Genomic DNA, 20,923 nt, shown 5'->3' with positions numbered 1-20,923 from the left:
TCATATATACTCCCAGAATAAAAATATAGTTATTTTCTTTATATTTTCATTTGCAGAATACTTTATAACTTTTAAAAATGAAACCTTTAACTCTTAATATATCTTTACAGTTTGAAAAGCTAAGTAAAATGAAGAAAGAGAAGCTAGGGGAAAATATTCAATTTTCTGCCACAATTAAGAAAAAATACTTACTCGATTTTCTGCTGCAGCTGTTCAGAAAGCTTTTTATTTTCTTCCTGCAGAGTATTCTTTTCATTCACTTAAATATAATGTGAAAAGAAAGCACAAATTATAGCTATAATAAGATGTATGTCAGGTTCTTTCAACAGTTGCAACAATCATGGAGAATTAGGAATTCAAATTCTAAGTCATGATGTTAGTCAGGGTTAATGCTACTGTTCAAAACTAATTTGTTACTAGGTAGTGATTATTACATCTCATGTAGTTCAAGTTCCATGTAAATGATTAACTGATAATTCTGTGTAATGCTTGTGGGCAAAAAAGAAAGAGTACCTCATGTACTGGGGAGTATAGTTTAATTATTCATATTGAGCACAAGAAAGCATTCCATCTGGTTACTCAGTCCTACTAATTTCAAACACCATTTATCTTGAAATAAATCTGATCATAAAATATAACACTGAATATCAGTGTAATTTTTATAACATAAGTACACTTAAGTAAATTTTCTTCCTAGTCATACTCTATGTTTCATTAATAATTATGGTATCAGTAACTTAAATATACCATTGAAGTAGTATCTCCTTGTTTGAATCTATCTTGACTAAATTTTCCTATCCATCCTTATTTATAAAGCAGAAACTTAGTTTTGGGCTATAATTTCTACTGTTGCCAGCACAAAATTATCAATCCTTGATATTATGTCACTGGTTAAGCATGTGTTTTACGAGGAGAAATATATCAAAGAAATCAAGTCAGAGTAAGTACAATTAACCTCTAAGAAAGAAAGTTAATCATACTCCAAAAATCTGTTAATAATTTAGTGGTTTACAAATCCAAACATATTTTCTTACACTGAGTAAATAAAAATTTGTTGACTATATATCAATACAATATGTGAGGGTTACTAAACTACCTCCTGTGGAGGATCTGGAAAAAAACAAAACAAAACAAAAACCTGAAGATATGACAGTGACCTAGAAGAAAGTGTAGCCTAATGAGACAAGATATTATATAAACATATTTTTTACAACTGAAAGTGACAAGGGCATTAGAGAGGTTCAGATAAAATACTAAATGAAATTCCAAGGAGAAAAAGGTTACGTTGAGCTGTTGAAAAAATCAGGAAGGATTCCAGAGGACAACTAAGCTGGACACAGGAAGAGAAATCCAAGAGCCTCCCACTCCACCACCACAATCAACAACAAAAACAAAACAAATTGTGAGCTAAAACCCAAGCAGTGTTAGCAAGCAGATACTGGTATCAGCACTGGTGGAGGGACTGAACTTGAGATTTCCAGTTTAAGCCTGAACTCCTGGAATGGAGCCAAAGTGATCTGAATTCATTTACCACTAGTCAGTAGAAAATAACTCATATATAGATTCCCAAGTATTTCAGATAACAGAATTATATGATAATGAAATGTTTAAAGATTTAAAAGATGGAAGGCTCAAAACTAACATGATAAAAGTGATTACCAAAAATGAGTAGACAGACAAGATTGAGATAATCTGAGTATCAATAAAAATAATGAACATAACTGAATGACACACACTGAATATATAAAATTACATATGTCTATTATGCTCAAAAAAGAGAAAGCTCCATTCATGTCAAAAGCAAAATGAAACATAACATATACAACACACAAAACCTCATTTGTCCTAGAAACTGTCATACAGAGTGAAGTAAGTCAGAAAGAGAAAAATAAATACCGTATGCTAACATATATATGGAATCTAAAAAAAAAAAAAGGTTCTGAAGAACCTAGGGGCAGGACAGGAATAAAGATGCAGATGTAGAGAATGGACTTGAGGACACGGGGAGGGGGAACGGTAAGCTGGGACGAAGTGAGAGAGTGGCATGGACTTATATATACTACCAAATGTAAAACAGATAGCTAGTGGGAAGCAGCCGCATAGCATAGGGAGATCAGCTCAGTGCTTTGTGACCACCTAGAGGGGTGGGATAGGGAGGGTGGGAGGGAGAAGCAAGAAGGAGGAGATATGAGGATATATGTATATGTATAGCTGATTCACTTTGTTATAAAGCAGAAACTAACACACCATTGTAAAGCAATTATACTCCAATAAAGATGTTAAAAAAAAAACCTTATTTGTCACCACTGTAACTATTATACAAGATATTACTCTGAAAACTGGCAATTAAAGGGAAAAAATTAAGATGTATCATGCCTTTCTAGTAGGAACTACATCCCAAGGTAACCAATAGCCCCAAACTGATGAGGGAGAATTCTTGTTTATAGAAGAATGCTAGCTGATAAAGAATAACAGAAATGGAAAATTATCACTGTGTAGTCTGTAATTAAATAATTGATTCAGGCCAGAATCACAAATGGATATTAAAACCATTAAAGAAAGATTGAGGGAGAATTGTATTTTTGCAAGATTTCAAAGTATCACACATCCATCCTCCCAATTTAGACTACCTGGTGGTACTCGGGGGAAAATATAACTCTATAATGGAGAAATCTGGCCACCAATCCCAAAGAGTGGAATAACCTGACAATATCCATATCCTAATATGATACAATATAAAGTAGACAATTTTACCTATAAAGTACTGCTGTCCAAAATGTTTAATCTGGACCTAATCAAGCCTTCAGATACAATTTGTATTTTATAGGAAATAAAGAAACAAGATAAATAAAATGATGAGAAAAACCCAGAAGGTGGCATAATTTTAGGAAAACAGCCCTACTTCTTCAAGAACTCAATGTCATAAAAGAAAAAAATAGGAAGGGAGCTTATTCCAGATTAAGAGACAAATGAAATGTGTGGTCTGTGACTGGCAGGTCTGAACAAAACGGTTGCAAACTACCTTAAGAGGGACAGCTGTAGAAATATGAATATGGACTGGCTCTTAAAGAATATTAGAGAAAATTATGGGTAATCTTTGGTAGGCAAGGTAGTGGTATTGTGGTTAGGTATAAATTATCCAAGTATTTAGGGGAAAAATCTCCTGATGTATGTAATTGACATTAAAATATTTCAGTTCAAAAAGAAATGAAGAAAATACAGCAAAATATGAACAACTGTTAATCTGTGTGATAGGTGTATGAGGGTTCCTTACTATTCTCCTTACTTTTCTATATTTTTAAGAAATTTCATTAAAAAAAAAAAAAGTACAGCCACTATGGAGAACGGTATGGAGGTTCCTTAAAAAACTACAAATAGAACTACCATATGACCCAGCAATCCCACTACTGGGCATATACCCTGAGAAAACCATAATTCAAAAAGAGACATGTACCAAAATGTTCATAGCAGCCCTATTTACAATAGCCCGGAGATGGAAACAACCTAAGTGTCCATCATCGGATGAATGGATAAAGAAGATGTGGCACATATATACAATGGAATATTACTCAGCCATAAAAAGAAACGAAATTGAGCTATTTGTAATGAGGTGGATGGACCTAGAGTCTGTCATACAGAGTGAAGTAAGTCAGAAAGAGAAAGACAAATACTGTATGCTGACACATATATATGGAATTTAAGAAAAAAAAAAGTCATGAAGAACATAGGGGTAAGACAGGAATAAAGACACAGACCTATTAGAGAATGGACTTGAGGATATGGGGAGGGGAAGGGTAAGCTGTGACAAAGCGAAAGAGCGGCATGGACATATATACACTGCCAAACGTAAGGTAGATAGCTAGTGGGAAGCAGCCGCATAGCACAGGGAGATCAGCTCGGTGCTTTGTGACCGCCTGGAGGGGTGGGATAGGGAGGGTGGGAGGGAGACGCAAAAGGGAGGGGCTATGGGAACATATGTATATGTATAACTGATTAAATTTGTTATAAAGCAGAAAAAAAAATTTCATTAAAAAAAAAAGACTACACATATTTGAAAAAGAACCAAACAGAATTTTTAAAAATGAAAAATTTGGTTACTGAAATAAAATAACTCAGTGTAACAGAGCTGAAGAACTTAGTATAATAAGCAAGAAAGCTGAAGAAATTACCCAGAACGCAGCAGAGTGAAATGAGGGGACGAAAAATAGGAAAGAGATGTTAAGAGACCAAAGGATCGAATGACAAGGTCTCATCATAACCCCCAAATAAGGAGAATGGAGAAGACACAATATTTGAAGAGCTAGTAGCCGACAGTTTTACAGATATGATTAAAGAAGTGATTCAATAGATTTTGTAATGTATACTAAGCAGACTTTTTTCTTAAAAACCTACTTGAAATTGCACTAAAACTACAGAATACCAAAAACTAAGGAAAAAATCTTAATAGTAGCCAGAGAAAAATAATTGTTATCCTGTAAAATAGCCGTATAAAAATAATGGTAAAATAAAAACATTGAGGATAAAAACTGAGGGTTTAGAACCAACAAATATCCTGTAAAGGAACTTTTAAAGAATGAATCTCAGGACTTCCCTGGTGGTCCAGTGGTTATGACTCTGCACTTCTACTGCAGGGGGCACAGGCTTGATCCCTACTTGGGGGAACTAAGACTCCACATGCCATGCAGTGTGGCATGGCCAAAAAAAAGAAAGATCAGAAAGGGTAATAATACCAGAAGAAAAGTGAGATGTAAAAAGCAATAATAAGCAAAGAAACTGCTGCACATGTAGGTAAGTCTTTTAAAAACTGTCTGAATAAGGTAATTTTTAAAAAAGTTTCTAACTTGCAGGGCTGAAAAAAAAAATACAGGCCATAAACTATGTAAATGGAGAAGGAGATGATCAGAGTGAAAGTGTTTTAAAGTCCTTGTATTATTCAGAAGAGGGTAAGATACTATCTTTATATTTTAGGAAAGCATGGTAAAATTTCAAGGTTGATCAAAAAAATAGAAATAAAGAGTTTAAAAACAAAATAAGGATAAAATAAAGATGAAATAACAAGATAAATATCCTCAAAATGCAATAACTGGAAAAAGAACAAAAAAGAGAGGCAGGCTGGGGGGTAAAAAGTAGCAACGATAACAGAAACACCAACAATTCATAAACATGAAGGCTTAGTATTTTTATTCATAAAATAACTTTGTTTGGGATTTAACCTCAATGATTTTCCTGTTGCTCATTTTAATGTAAAATTAGTTTTCTTGAACTTTTCAGTAATCACATTGGAGGTATTATTAGTGGTATTATTCTAAGACTATTGTGCTATAATATGAGATTAAAAAATGAGTAGTTAGGGGATATTTTAATTCTATCATCCCTGTGTCCTTGAGAACCATGATTCTCAGTGTGGAAGAAAGGGGATACAGATGTTATTAGAAGAGGTTAGCAAAAGCTCTATAGTCTTGAATTTGAATTTTCAACATGAACTCATGAAGTATTTTACCTATCTGAAAATTAGACAAAGGATATTCAAACCATTCACCCAAGAAGAAATGCAAACTGAAGATCAAGTAAAAAGATACTTGACCTGAATAGTAATAAAGAGAATGCTAATATTAAAAAGGTGTATCATTCTTTACCCACTGAACTGGATATTGTCAATTAATACATTTTTGCACAAAACTGAAGAGAATATAGGGAAACTGAAATTCTCAAACACTCAAACAAAAAATTGACTTGTTCATCAATATGAGAATGGGTAAATAAATGGCATCTACACAATGCAGCCATTAAAAAGAATGCTGTCTTATTCCTTAATACCTAGGGTTTTTGCTTGTTGAGTTTTGGGCTATTTTTCAGACAGTTAAAGTTGCTAGAAATCTGACTCTTAGACATGTAGACATTACTGCAGATTATTTCAAGTACTAATGGTAATATAATTGTGGATCTCAACTATGTCTATTGAAATGTAATAGTTTTCTACTCATTGATAATCTTATATTCCTAAATAAACTCATGCATGCATTCATTCATACACACCACAGAATCTATGGGTCTAAATATATAAACAAACATATAAACATGTAAAGACTTCTAATATGTAGTCTAAAATAAAATAACATATGTCAGAACAAGAAGTATGATATGATCCCATTAAAAATTTAAAAGAGAAGATAGAGGAGGGGGTAAAATGAGGGAAAGAGACAAACAGAAAGATAAATAAATCTGGACCTGTAAAGATATTTATTATATACTTAATAGTAGTTACCTCTGGGAGAATAAAACTATGTTCCTTCTATCTCTTTTTAAAACAATCAGCATACATTCATATATTCTTGCTTGAGTAACCAGAGGACAGCAATATAATTAATAGAAAAAAAAAGTCAAAATACCAAATTAGTTTGGAAAAGAAGATAAATGAAAGAAATTCCTACATAAAATGGTAAGTAGACTAAACTAAAAATGGTATACTTGTAATAGTGTGTCCAAAAAAATTGTGAAAATAAAAAAAATACACCTTTGTAGAACACTAAATTGTCTGCTTTGTGTTTAAATTTACTAAATATAAGTAGTTGAATTAATATGAAATAAAACCAAAGAAGCAAATATGGATATAACCAAAGAAAATTTGCTTCTTGTCTTACAGCTGGTGAGACTTTGAGGCCAACGAGGACAGTATTTGCACCTTACTGTACCCTATTTCTTACTAAAATAAGCATGAGATTAAATCTACAAAAAGGGAAAAAACAACATTTGAACTTTTGCCTAAATAAAGAAAAACATATGTAAATAATCCATCTGATTGTAACCAATTTAATAACAGGTTTTAACAATACCATACTATGCTTTACATACTTAATAAATGAAGAAAGGAAACTCACTAAGCTCTGTGATAAGTTTAAGATTCTGCTGTCGAATATTTTCAAACTCTTGTTGTTTCTTCCGCATATGTTCTTCAGTTACTGCACAGCGATCACATAATCCTGCTCTTAATCTACAAAACAAAAACAAAACATTTTCAGAGTAGAACTTAAATGTTCTCATCAAAAAATAAAAAAATAAAAAAAGATGTGAGGTGATGGATATGTTAATTAACCAGATGGTGGGAATCCTTTCACAATATACACATTTATCAAATCACCATGATAAATACTTTTAAAAAAATAATTTTATTTGTCAATTATACCTCAATAAAACTGAAATTAAAAAAATTTTTTCAACGACTAAAAGATACTTATTCATATTTGAATTTCAAGATTTTTATATTTTATGAAGAACTAAAGAATTTACTTGGAAAATACAGAGAAAATTAACTAGTTATTATACCTTTAACATATTCCCAAATAGGCTGAAATCATGCTACATCATTTTCTAAAGACTGCAATTATGTAAAAATCTGCCAATTTGAAACTCTATTCAAGGGAACTTATTTATTGAAGCTCCCTTGTTTTAATTTATTAGAGGCAAAATATGAACCCAGTCTCGTACCAATGGACAGAATTTTATCTTAAGCAAGCTTGCATCTGCTTAGCATAGCATATAACACAGAATGAGTGTTCAACAACTAAGTTTTAGTTGAATGAATACTAAAGGTCAAAGAATACAAAGTTTAAAAAAAAGTAATGCTCTTTTCAGCATTAAAAAAAGACTCCAGTGTTAGTAGAAATTCACAGTGTACTACCATTTTTTAAAAAAAGAAAAAGATTACAAAATAGCTTTTACTAATTATTTGTGAATGCTGAAGGGAAAAGGGAAATACATATATTACACAGGAGGGGTGGGTGATGGAGAGAAAGGTGTATTTCCAAATGTTAATTCAGTTACCTTGTAGGTACCAGTAATACAGAAGATTTTCTTTTTAGTGTTTTGCTATATTTTTCAAAATTTCTCTAATTTCATTATTTATATAACCAGGAAAAAATATGGTTGAAAAAAATGACACATATCCCACATTAGGAATTTAGAAAATATAAAATCTAAGATAATCATTTTAACTCAATGACCTAAGTCAATAAAATACTAAGTACATGAGTGTCTATGGAAGTCATAGCATGGTAGTACATGCCATGAATTTTAAAATAAGGAGACAAAACATGAAAACTATACAACTAAAACAAACAAAAAGAACCTAGAGATTTTTATATAAAAGTAAAACTTATAGCAACAGTGTTGATATGGATGTAAAAAATAAAGATTAGAGATCATAGGTTACATTAATAGGACTAAAATTTCTAGAATGAAGGAATAAAGAATTGGGCAACATAGTTTAATTGGAGTAGATTCCAGAACAGGAATTAGGCCTATCAAGATCTAAGTAAAGATGACAAAGTGAACATCTGCATCTACTGTTGCTTCCTCCCCAAATCCCACAAAACTACAGTAAAGATCTGTGTATATTTTTAAAGACACAAGACTGTGAGAACTGGGAGAATGGGAAAGAAAAACAAACGAATTAAAAAGCAAGGAGCTGGCGGACAAATAGAAACTGACCTGAGAATGCTGAATCATAGGCTAACAATGGGAGAACTCTAGAACTCTGGTCCAGAATGGTAGCCACAAGCCACATGTGGCTATTTCAATTTAAATAAATTAAGAGAGAAGATAAAAAACTAGAAGATTATCCTAGAAGGTCCATCATATCAATAATAGGAGTTACAGAAAGAGCAAGGTGGGGGCAGGTAAGAAAAACAGGAACAGAGGAACAAAAAAAGACTTGAGACATATAGAAAGCCAAATGACTAGCACAAATCCAACCATATCAATAACATTAATCATGAATTGATTAAACACTCCAATCAAAAGGCAGAAACCGTCAGACAGGACAAAAAAAAAAAAAAGATCTAACTATATGCTGTCTACAATAGACACACTTTAGATCTGAAGATACAAATAGTCTGAAAGCAAAAGGATGGAAAAAGAAATACCATGCAAACAAAAACCAAAAGAGAGCTGGTGATTAATTAATTAGTATCAAACAAAGGAGACTTTAAGGTAAAAGTGTTACTAGAGACAGTGAATTCTGTAACAAAAGGGTCAATTTATTAGAGATATAACAATTAACATTTAACACGAAAGCCCCCAAATATGCAGAGCATGCATTCAACACGAAAGCCCCCAAATATGCAGAGCAAAAACTGACAGAATTGAAGAAAGAAATATATAAATTCATCAATAAGTTATAGACTTCCACTCTCAATAGTGGATAGAACAAGACAGACAGAAAATCAGCATAGATATAGCAGACTTGAACACACTACCACCTAAACCTACCTGACATCTACAGAACACTCCAGCCAACAGCTGCAGAACACACATTCTTCTCAAGCACACTTGGAACATTCTCTAGGACAAACCATTTTCTAGGTCACAAAACAAGTCTCAATAAGTTTAAAAGCACTGAAATCAGACAAAGTATGTTCTCTCACCACAATGGAATTAAATTAGAAATCAAAAAAGAACGAAAATCTGGAAAATTCACAAGTATGTGAATCTTAAAAACAATGCACTCCCAAATAAGCAATGACTTAAAGAAGAAATCACAAGGGAAATTATAATAATAGGGCTGTAGCTGAGTGCCCCAGTCTAAAATCCTACCCAGGTCAAAGGATAGCTCCTCATTTTCTTATTGAAAAATAAAGCTCCCATAACATATACAGAGTCCTCAGTTGACTTTCCTATTCATAGGAAAACTCCTGGGGGAGGGAGAATTGGGAATGGCTGGGGTAAAACAGATAGACAACTAAAAGCGGACTACATCATACCAACTAATGCAGAAAACTCATTGCAGTCATACACTACTAAATACAGACAACCAAAGATCACTAGTGTATGAAGCAAACCAGTAACATAAAAGAGCTAGTATCCCTGGAAAAATGAGAAGTGATGTTGACATAAAACAAGAAAAGGGTACACGTACACACACGTACATATAAATGATCAACAAACAATAAAAAGTTCTTGGATACTAAACATGTGATTACCAAAATAGCTTCAATAATAGGGCTGGAGAGTAAAATAGAAGAAATCTCCCAGAACATGGAAAAAAACAAGTAACAAAAACAAGACAAAAGATTGTAAAGGATCAGTTTATGACTAAGAAGTGCTCCAGAAAGAAAGAACCTACAAAAATGGAGAGAGGAAATAATAGACAAAAATAGTATCTTAAGAGATACTAGTCTTCAGGTTAACAGGATGACTGGACAGCACAATGAAGGAAACACACACACACACACACACACACACACACACACACTCACACACACACACCCCATTATGAAATTCAGAATTAGGATAAAAAGATCTTACATCCCATAGGGAGAGTGGGAGGGAGATGCAAAAGGGAGGGGATATGGGAACATATGTATAACTGATTAAATTTGTTATAAAGCAAAAAAATAAAAAAAATAAAAAATAAAGTCATAGGAAAAAGGTAAAAAAAAAAAAAAAAGATCTTACATCCCAGAAAGGGAAAACAATCTATTATCTATAAAGGAATGAACATTAGAATGACAGCTTTGGATGCTCACAGACAATGAGAAAATGTCTTCAAAGTTTTGAGGGAAAACTATTTTCAACCTAGAATTTTATATCCAGTCAATATACCATCTATATGCATAGTAAAATAGAAACATTTTCTCAGATATGCAAGACTCTTTGAAAATTTACTTCCTGTGCATTTTTAAGCAGTTACTTGTGGGTGAGCTATAAGGGAAAAAAAAAAAAAAAAGGAAAAACAGGCCCACATTTTTCCAACCATGTATACTAGTGTATCTTCAAGGTCTAAAATAGTGCCTGGTACAAGACAGGAGCTCCATAAATATTTGTTGACTAACATGAGTTGAAAGAAATAATGGAATTAATGTAGGGATCCAGTGAGAGAAATTCCAGAATTGCTGTTGTAGGATAGCCTAGAAAGTAAATGGTCCAAATTAGTACAGAAAGTTTTTCAGCCCAAGAATTATGTCTTCAAGAAAAAGAACAAAAAAGATTATAATCAAATAGAATAACAGGCATTAAATAATATTAATGACACGATGAGGAAAACATTTCTAATCTCAATAAGAAAGAAAGGTAGTTAGAAATTCTAAGAAAAACAAAGCAAACTTATACAAGTACGTCTATCATAATACAGTTATAGGGTGACTTGAGCAACTGATTTGGGACAGAGTAGAAAAGAATCTATTTGACCTGGACATTAGAAACACTCCTTGAGTGGCACAGGGGTCATGACAATGGATCTATAGAGAAGGAAATGAATCCTGGCTCAGCAGTGAATAGTCAATAAACAAACATTGTTCATTATTTTCCAACTTCTACAATCAACTTGTAAACAAAATACAAGGGGCTGAAATCTGGTAACAGAAAAGAACGTAGCAACTATCAACTTTGTCAATATTTATAGGTTATTGGTTCAGCTAACACAAAGCAGAAGGTAGCAAGAGAGGAAGAGTGATACAGGTAAGGGTGAAAGCATCAGTATCCTCCTGTGATACAGAGGTGAATTCAGGGAGACTGTTCAGACATCTCTCTCTAAAATATCTTTATGTAAGTATGTATATCTGCATAAATGTATGTATTAAGGTCCAAAAAGAAAACAGCATTAAAATAACTTCAAAAATAGGTGAGGGAGGGAAAAATTATTCCTCTTCATAGCAAGAAGTAAACAACTATTGTCTCAAATTGATAAATCAAGTGTTAAAGTGAAAATACATCATTTAGAACTTTGGAGAACTAAAAACTGGGACAGGCACGGGTGGGAAAGAGTGGAACAGGAAACTATTGGTTGATGATAACTATACAACTTTATAACGTACATGTATTACCTGAATAAAAATTATAAAAGGAAAAACGTAAAATCAGCTAAATAGTACGTTATACTCCTTTTTCGTCATAGCATTTTAATTTAATAGAAATATATTCTAGTAAACTTTACATAAGATTTTTTTGAGAATTAAGGTACTAAGGACATACACCTTCTTAACTTTCTGCTATAACTTAATGTTTTCAGACTTTCAAGCATTTCCAAAGCTAATAGTAAAGTCTATTTATGCCTTTAAAATTCCAAAGGAAATAAGAATAAAGTTCTCTCTAAACTTTTACAAAACCAAGACATTGTTAAACTGTTATAAGAAGAAGCTCAATTTTAACTATTGGTTTAAAATACTTCACATTTCACTTTTATATTTCTCTTTTAAGATCTATTCAAATTAATAGCTTGAGATTCATGCAATAAACATTCAAATAGTTGACCTGACTGGGGTAAATAATTTATAGATAGAACTACTAAGCTAGAGAGGCCAAAAAGAGCACTGACACTGAAAGGTCACTGAAAACACTGAAGGAGTTAAATGGCATTAATCAATCCTAATTAAATATTCAAATGTCACCCTACCACTTTGTCATTGAAAACTGAACACCTTATTGTTTCCAAGAAATCAACCCTGATATATTAAAATGTCATAAGGTATCATGTTAGACAACCTCTTGAAACCCTTAGTTTCCAACTTTAAAAATGCCACTGGTATAAACAGTTATAAAATGAAACAATATTCCCTAACTTGTTTATTACATCTAGTTTTCTCCAGTTAACTGCCACTCTTGATAATACCTGTGAAAAAGAGTCAACTCTTGATTGTTCACTGATCCTAGCTTAAATGAATGTGAGAAAACAGGCTAGCTCCTAGTCCATCAGCAGGATTCTACTGTTTTCCTCTTGCCTATCTTCAACTGCTGCTGTCAGAGAAAGAAAAAGCCTCAATTTCACAGGAGAATGCAATTTCAGTAGCTATAAGCAGGTAAACGGGAAAGAAGAGTAATTCTACTTGTAAGGGCTGAAAGTATCATGCATTCTGAGTTACATTACAGCTTGTTCACAGAGATGAAGAAAGAAAAGATTTCAGTTTGCAATTAAAACTTACCGGATAAACAAGTATGCTCAACTGTTTGCTATACGCTAAAAAGATTTCCTCAAACTTGTTCATTTTCATTCAAAAGGGTTTTACTAAACACCTACAGTGAGTACTGTAAGTGCTAAAATACAACAGTGGCCAAGATAATGTCACTTCTTTAAAAGAGTTTACAGTGTACTAAAAAAAGAAAGACAATAAAAAGTAATTACAATAAAGTATGATTCACAACATTAAAGTGGAAATACAGGATACTATGAAACCACAGAGCACAACTAAGTCGAGTCTAGGAAGTCCAGGAAGGTCTCCTGAAGAATACATTTAAATTCAAATCCATAAGTAAGAAGAGTTAGCAAGACAAAAGAAGACATTTGGTCAGTATTTCAAAAATAGAGAACCACAAATCCTCTGATTATGAGTACCAATTTTCCCTTTTAACAACAGTTGAAATATGAGTTTCCTAATATTGACAAAAATGCTTTTAAAAATATTAAAATCTATCAGACAACTATGGTTTAACTGCTTTGTTCAGATTTTTCTTTTTTAAATGCCTTCTATCCAGTACAGTGACTGTTCCTTAGATTAAGTGAAATACTTTCGTTTCTTGAGGGAACCTGTAAATGGTTCCTGTAAATAGTAATGTAATAACTACTACTAAAACACAAACAAGCCACATTAAATTAGAACTTTTTATTATCTAATTTATCTTTACTGAATAATTCCTTTCATCTAAACATCTCCTGATGTTTTCATAATATGAGCATAAGAAATAAGAATCGCTTCATCTTATGAAGGGTAAACAGCAAGTTGCAGAATTACCATTTAGAAATTTTAACAAAATATATATTGCTTTTAAAAGGTCTCAGCAAAACATTAATTTTTTTTTTTTTTTTTTTGCGGTATGTGGGCCTCTCACTGTTATGGCCTCTCCCGTGGCAGAGCACAGGCTCCAGACGCACAGGCTCAGTGGCCATGGCTCACGGGCCCAGCCACTCCGCGGCATGTGGGATCTTCCCAGACCGGGGCATGAACCCGTGTCCCCTGCATCGGCAGGCGGACTCTCAACCACTGCGCCACCAGGGAAGCCCCAAAACATTAATTTTTATAGATATTAAAAGCTTGCTCTAGGATTATCATTCTTACATATGACAAAATTAAAGTAAAATTTTAAGTAAGGCAGAACTTTTCTAAATGTTACCTACTTTGACATTTAAAGGCAGGATTTAGTTAGTAGCAATTTAAAAGAAAAATAGCCAAAAACAAACAAGCAAAGCAACCTTCCAAGAAAACAAGACTAGATAATAGGCAATGTTGAAGACTTAATATTTCAGAGTACTTGTTTTGGTAACTTTATATCAAGCATAAATACTTTGAGATAATCAGTTAAGTTGTAATTCATTTAAATGTTTATAAAATTAAGACAACACACAGACAAGGCATCGTCAAACAGCAGAAACTGGGAAGTTTGAGGGGCAAATTTAACCTAAGTATACATTAACTATGTGATCTTGGGAAAGTTTCTTAACTCTTTGTCAGCATAGTTTCCTCATTTGTAAAACAGATTTATCATCTACCTCACAGTGTTAAGGTGAAGATTAAGTGCTGGATGGCGGGTATAACATGAGCCCTCAAAACTAGCAGATCCTACATTAAAAAAATGATTAGATCTACATCGTTCTTGGTTTCATTAAATGAAGCTTCAGGGAGCTGACGCCGGCTTCCTGGAGAACGGCCGCGCTGTGTGAAGCTGAGAAGGCAATAACTTCAAGCTCCTGTGGTGGATATAGATTCTTGCTGCAAGGAAGTAACAGAGGAAGATGGCGGAAGAGTAAGACGCGGAGATCACCTTCCTCCCCACAGATACATCAGAAATTCATCTACACGTGGAACAACTCCTACAGAACACCTACTGAACGCTGACAGAAGACCTCAGACCCCCCAAAAGCCGGGTGGATGAAAGGCTCTTGGTGCTGCAACCAGGAGTCAGTGCTGTGCCTCTGAAGTGGGAGAGCCAACTTCAGGACACGGGTCCACAAGAGACCTCCCAGCTCCACATAATATCAAGCAGCGAAAATCTCCCAGAGATCTCCATCTCAACACCAGCACCCAGCTTCAGCCAACGACCAGCAAGCTACAGTGCTGGTCACCCTATGCCAAGCAACTAGCAAGGCAGGAACACAACCCCACCCATTAGCAGAGAAGCTACCTAAAAACATAATAAGGCCATAGGCACCCCAAAACACACCACCAGACGTGGACCTGTCCACCAGAAAGACAAGATCGAGCCTCAACCACCAGAACACAGGCATTAGTCCCCCCCACCAGGAAGCCTACACAACCTACTGAAACAACCTTAGCCACTGGGGACAGACACCAAAAACAACGGGAACTACGAATCTGCAGCCTGCAAAAAGGAGACCCCAAACACAGTAACATAAGCAAAATGAGAAGACAGAAAAACACACAGCAGGTGAAGGAGCAAGATAAAAACCTACCAGACCTAACAAATGAAGAGGTAATAGGCAGTCTACCTGAAAAAGAATTCAGAATAATGATAGTAAAGCTGATCCAAGGTTCTATTTCCAAGATCCATAATCTTGGAAATAGAATAGACAAAATGCAAGAAACAGTTAACAAGGACCTAGAAGAATTAAAGATGAATCAAGCATCGATTAAAAACACAATAAATGAAATGAAAAATACTCTAGATGGGATCAATAGCAGAATAACTGAGGCAGAAGAACGGATAAGTGAGGTGGAAGATAAAATAGTGGAAATAACTGATGCAGAGCAAAATAAAGAAAAAAGAATGAAAAGAACAGAGGACAGTCTCAGAGACCTCTGGGACAACATTAAATGCACCAACATTCGAATTATAGGGGTTCCAGAAGAAGAAGAGAAAAAGAAAGGGACTGAGAAAATATTTGAAGAGATTATAGTTGAAAACTTCCCTAATATGGGAAAGGAAATAGTTAATCAAGTCCAGGAGGCACAGAGAGTCCCATACAGAATAAATCCAAGGAGAAATACGCCAAGACACATATTAATCAAACTGTCAAAAATTAAACACAAAGAAATCATATTAAAAGCAGCAAGGGAAAAACAACAAATAACACACAAGGGAATCCCCATCAGGTTAACAGCTGATCTCTCAGCAGAAACTCTACAAGCCAGAAGGGAGTGGCAGGACATAATTAAAGTGATGAAGGAGAGAAACCTGCAACCAAGATTACTCTACCCAGCAAGGATCTCATTCAGATTTGATGGAGAAATTAAAACGTTTACAGACAAGCAAAAGCTGAGAGAGTTCAGCACCACCAAACCAGCTTTACAACAAATGCTAAAGGAACTTCTCTAGGCAAGAAACACAACAGAAGGAATATACCTACAATAACGAACCCAAAGCAATTAAGGAAATGGGAATAGGAACATACATATCAATAATTACCTTAAATGTAAATGGACTAAATGCTCCCACCAAAAGACACAGAGTGGCTGAATGGATACAAAAACAAGACCCATATATATGCTGTCTACAAGAGACCCACTTCAGACCTAGAGACACATACAGACTGAAAGTAAGGGGATGGAAAAAGATATTCCATGCAAATGGAAATCAAAAGAAAGCTGGAGTAGCAATTCTTATATCAGACAAAAATAGACTTTAAAATAAAGACTATTAGAAGAGACAAAGAAGGACACTACATAACGATAAAGGGATCGATCCAAGAAGAAGATATAACAATTGTAAATATTTATGCACCCAACATAGGAGCACCTCAATACATAAGGCAAATACTAACAGCCATAAAAGGGGAAATCGACAGTAACACAATCATAGTAGGGGACTTTAACACCCCACTTTCACCAATGGACAGATCATCCAAAATGAAAATAAATAAGGAAACACAAGCTTTAAATGATACATTAAACAAGATGGACTTAGTTGATATTTATAGGACATTCCATCCAAAAACAACAGAATACACATTTTTCTCAAGTGCTCATGGAACATTCTCCAGGATAGATCATATCTTGGGTCACAAATCAAGCCTTGGTAAATTTAAGAAAATTGAAATTGTATCAAGTATCTTTTCCGACCACAATGCTATGAGACTAGACATCAATTACAGGAAAAGATCTGTAAAAAATACAAACACATGGAGGCTAAACAATACACTACTCAATAACGAAGTGATCACTGAAGAAATCAAAGAGGAAATTAAAAAATACCTAGAAACAAATGACAATGGAGACACGACGACCCAAAACCTATGGGACGCAGCAAAAGCAGTTCTAAGGGGGAAGTTTATAGCAATACAATCCCACCTTAAGAAACAGGAAACATTTCGAGTAAACAACCTGACCCTGCACCTAAAGCAATTAGAGAAAGAAGAACAAAAAACCCCCAAAGTTAGCAGAAGGAAAGAAATCATAAAGATCAGATCAGAAATAAATGAAAAAGAAATGAAGGAAACGATAGCAAAGATCAACCAAACTAAAAGCTGGTTCTTTGAGAAGATAAACAAAATTGACAAACCATTAGCCAGACTCATCAAGAAAAGAAGGGAGAAGACTCAAATCAATAGAATTAGAAATGAAAAAGGAGAAGTAACAACTGACACTGCAGAAATACAAAAGATCATGAGAGATTACTATAAGCAACTCTATGCCAATAAAATGGACAACCTGGAAGAAATGGACAAATTCTTAGAAATGCACAACCTGCCAAGACTGATTCAGGAAGAAATAGAAAATATGAATAGACCAATCACAAGCACTGAAATTGAAACTGTGATTAAAAATCTTCCATCAAACAAAAGCCCAGGACCAGATGGCTTCACAGGCGAATTCTATCAAACATTTAGAGAAGAGCTAACACCCATCCTTCTCAAACTCTTCCAAACAATATCAGAGGAAGGAACACTCCCAAACTCATTCTACGAGGCCACCATCACCTTGATACCAAAACCAGGCAAGGATGTCACAAAGAAAGAAAACTACAGGCCAATATCACTGATGAACATAGATGCAAAAATCCTCAACAAAATACTAGCAAACAGAATCCAACAGCACATTAAAAGGATCATACACCATGATCAAGTGGGGTTTATTCCAGGAATGCAAGGATTCTTCAATATACGCAAATCAATCAATGTGATACACCATATTAACAAGTTGAAGGAGAAAAACCATATGATCATCTCAATAGATGCAGAGAAAGCTTTCGACAAAATTCAACACCCATTTGTGATAAAAACCCTGCAGAAAGTAGGCATAGAGGGAACTTTCCTCAACATAATAAAGGCCATATATGACAAACCCACAGCCAACATTGTCCTCAATGGTGAAAAACTGAAACCATTTCCACTAAGATCAGGAACAAGACAAGGCTGCCCACTCTCACCACTCTTATTCAACATAGTTTTGGAAGTTTTAGCCACAGCAATCAGAGAAGAAAAGGAAATAAAAGGAATCCAAATTGGAAAAGAAGTAAAGCTGTCACTGTTTGCAGATGACATGATACTATACATAGAGAATCCTAAAGATGCTACCGAAAAACTACTAGAGCTAATCAATGAACTTGGTAAAGTAGCAGGATACAAAATTAATGTACAGAAATCTCTGGCATTCCTGTACACTAATGATGAAAAATCTGAAAATGAAATCAAGAAAACACTCCCATTTACCATTGCAACAAAAAGAATAAAATATCTAGGAATAAACCTACCTAAGGAGACAAAAGACCTGTATGCAGAAAATTATGACACTGATGAAAGAAATTAAAGATGATACAAATAGATGGAGAGATATACCATGCTCCTGGATTGGAAGAATCAACATTGTGAAAATGACTCTACTACCCAAAGCAATCTACAGATTCAATGCAATCCCTATCAAACTACCACTGGCATTTTTCACAGAACTAGAACAAAAAATTTCAAAATTTGTTTGGAAAAACAAAAGACCCCGAATAGCCAAAGCAATCTTGAGAACGAAAAATGGAGCTGGAGGAATCAGGCTCCCTGACTTCAGACTATACTACAAAGCTACAGTAATTAAGACAGTGTGGTACTGGCATAAAAACAGAAAGATAGATCAGTGGATCAGGATAGAAAGCCCAGAGATAAACCCACGCACATATGGCCAACTTATCTTTGATAAAGGAGGCAGGAATGTACAGTGGAGAAAGGACAGCCTCTTCAATAAGTGGTGCTGGGAAAACTGGACAGGGACATGTAAAAGTATGAGATTAGATCATTCCCTAACACCATACACAAAAATAAGCTCAAAATGGATTAAAGACCTAAATGTAAGGCCAGAAACTATCAAACTCTTAGAGGAAAACATACGTAGAACACTCTATGACATAAATCACAGCAAGATCCTTTTGGACCCACCTCCTAGAGAAATGGAAATAAAAACAAAGATAAACAAATGGGACCTAATGAAACTTCAAAGCTTTTGCACAGCAAAGGAAACCATAAACAAGACCAAAAGACAACCCTCAGAATGGGAGAAAATATTTGCAAATGAAGCAACTGACAAAGGATTTATCTCCAAAATTTATAAACAGCTCATGCAGCTCAATAGCAAAAAAACAAACAACCCAATCCAAAAATGGGCAGAAGACTTAAATAGGCATTTCTCCAAAGAAGATATACAGACTGCCAACAAACACATGAAAGAATGCTCAACATCATTAATCATTAGAGAAATGCAAATCAAAACTACAATGAGATATCATCTCACACCAGTCAGAATGGCCAACATCAAGAAATCTAGAAACAATAAATGCTGGAGAGGGTGTGGAGAAAAGGGAACTCTCTTGCACTGCTGGTGGGAATGTGAATTGGTACAGCCACTATGGAGAACAGTATGGAGGTTCCTTAAAAAACTAAAAATAGAACTACCATATGACCCAGCAATCCCACTACTGGGCATATACCCTGAGAAAACCATAATTCAAAAAGAGACATGTACCAAAATGTTCATTGCAGCTCTATTCACAATAGCCCGGAGCTGGAAACAACCTAAGTGTCCATCATCGGATGAATGGATAAAGAAGATGTGGCACATATATACAATGGAATATTACTCAGCCATAAAAAGAAACGAAACTGAGCTATTTGTAATGAGGTGGATAGACCTAGAGTCTGTCATACAGAGTGAAGTAAGTCAGAAAGAGAAAGACAAATACCGTATGCTAACACATATATATGGAATTAAAAAAAAAAAATGTCATGAAGAACCTAGGGGTAAAACGGGAATAAAGACACAGACCTACTTGAGAATGGACTTGCGGATATGGGGAGGGGGAAGGGTAAGCTGTGACAAAGCGAAAGAGAGGCATGGACATATATACACTACCAAACGTAAGGGAGATAGATAGTGGGAAGCAGCCGCAGAGCACAGGGAGATCAGCTCGGTGCTTTGTGACCGCCTGGAGGGGTGGGATGGGGAGGGTGGGAGGGAGGGAGATGCATGAGGGAAGGGATGTGGGAACAGATGTATATGTATGACTGATTCACTTTGTTATAAAGCAGAAACTAATTAAAAAATAAAATAAAATAAAAACTAAAGCAAAAAAAAAAAAAAAAAAAAATGAAGCTTCATAAAATGAGGGACAAATCTTAAAGTAATCCCAGAAGGAAATTTCAGATTTAAAGAAAGGAAAGAAAAAGCATGTGAATAAAGAAATGAGCTACACTCCTTGTCCCACCCCCAGATTAATACCATGTAATGAATTATAGGCCCACCTACCTAAAAATGTAAAGGTGAACAGAATGAAAGGCAATTGAACATTTAGGGTAAGAAACAGCACAGAAGTGTGACATCCACCTGAAATTAGTGAAAATAGATGATAAAAAGAAAAGAATCTAGTTTTTAAAAACTGCAGAATAAAAATGATAATTTTAACAATTAAATATATTAACCGAATAAAGGATGGTAATTTAGAAAATACTTCAATGGGAAGGGTAGGGGCACTCATCCACTAACATTTCTTCTCAGAATGAGCG

The 20,923-nt window shown here is 34.5% G+C and overlaps 1 protein-coding gene across 2 annotated transcripts in view; it reads right to left on the bottom strand.

The window, feature by feature from the left end:
* The window catches only part of RBBP8 (RB binding protein 8, endonuclease), an 84,701-nt gene that overhangs the window by 44,751 nt on the left and 19,027 nt on the right, over positions 1-20,923 (bottom strand). For both annotated transcript variants that reach the window (XM_079717751.1, XM_079717752.1), the window contains exons 4-5: positions 6,879-6,991; positions 193-259 (exon numbers count right to left, since the gene is read on the bottom strand). In XM_079717751.1, coding sequence (XP_079573877.1) covers positions 193-259; positions 6,879-6,991 — 180 coding nt within the window. The remainder of the gene's footprint in view (positions 1-192; positions 260-6,878; positions 6,992-20,923) is intronic.

This window comes from Hyperoodon ampullatus (genome assembly GCF_949752795.1).
Source record: "Hyperoodon ampullatus genome assembly, chromosome: 13".
In the NCBI taxonomy this organism is placed as follows: domain Eukaryota; kingdom Metazoa; phylum Chordata; class Mammalia; order Artiodactyla; family Ziphiidae; genus Hyperoodon; species Hyperoodon ampullatus.
Note: the sequence above shows the minus strand (reverse complement) of the source record. Positions and strands in the feature narration are given on the sequence as shown.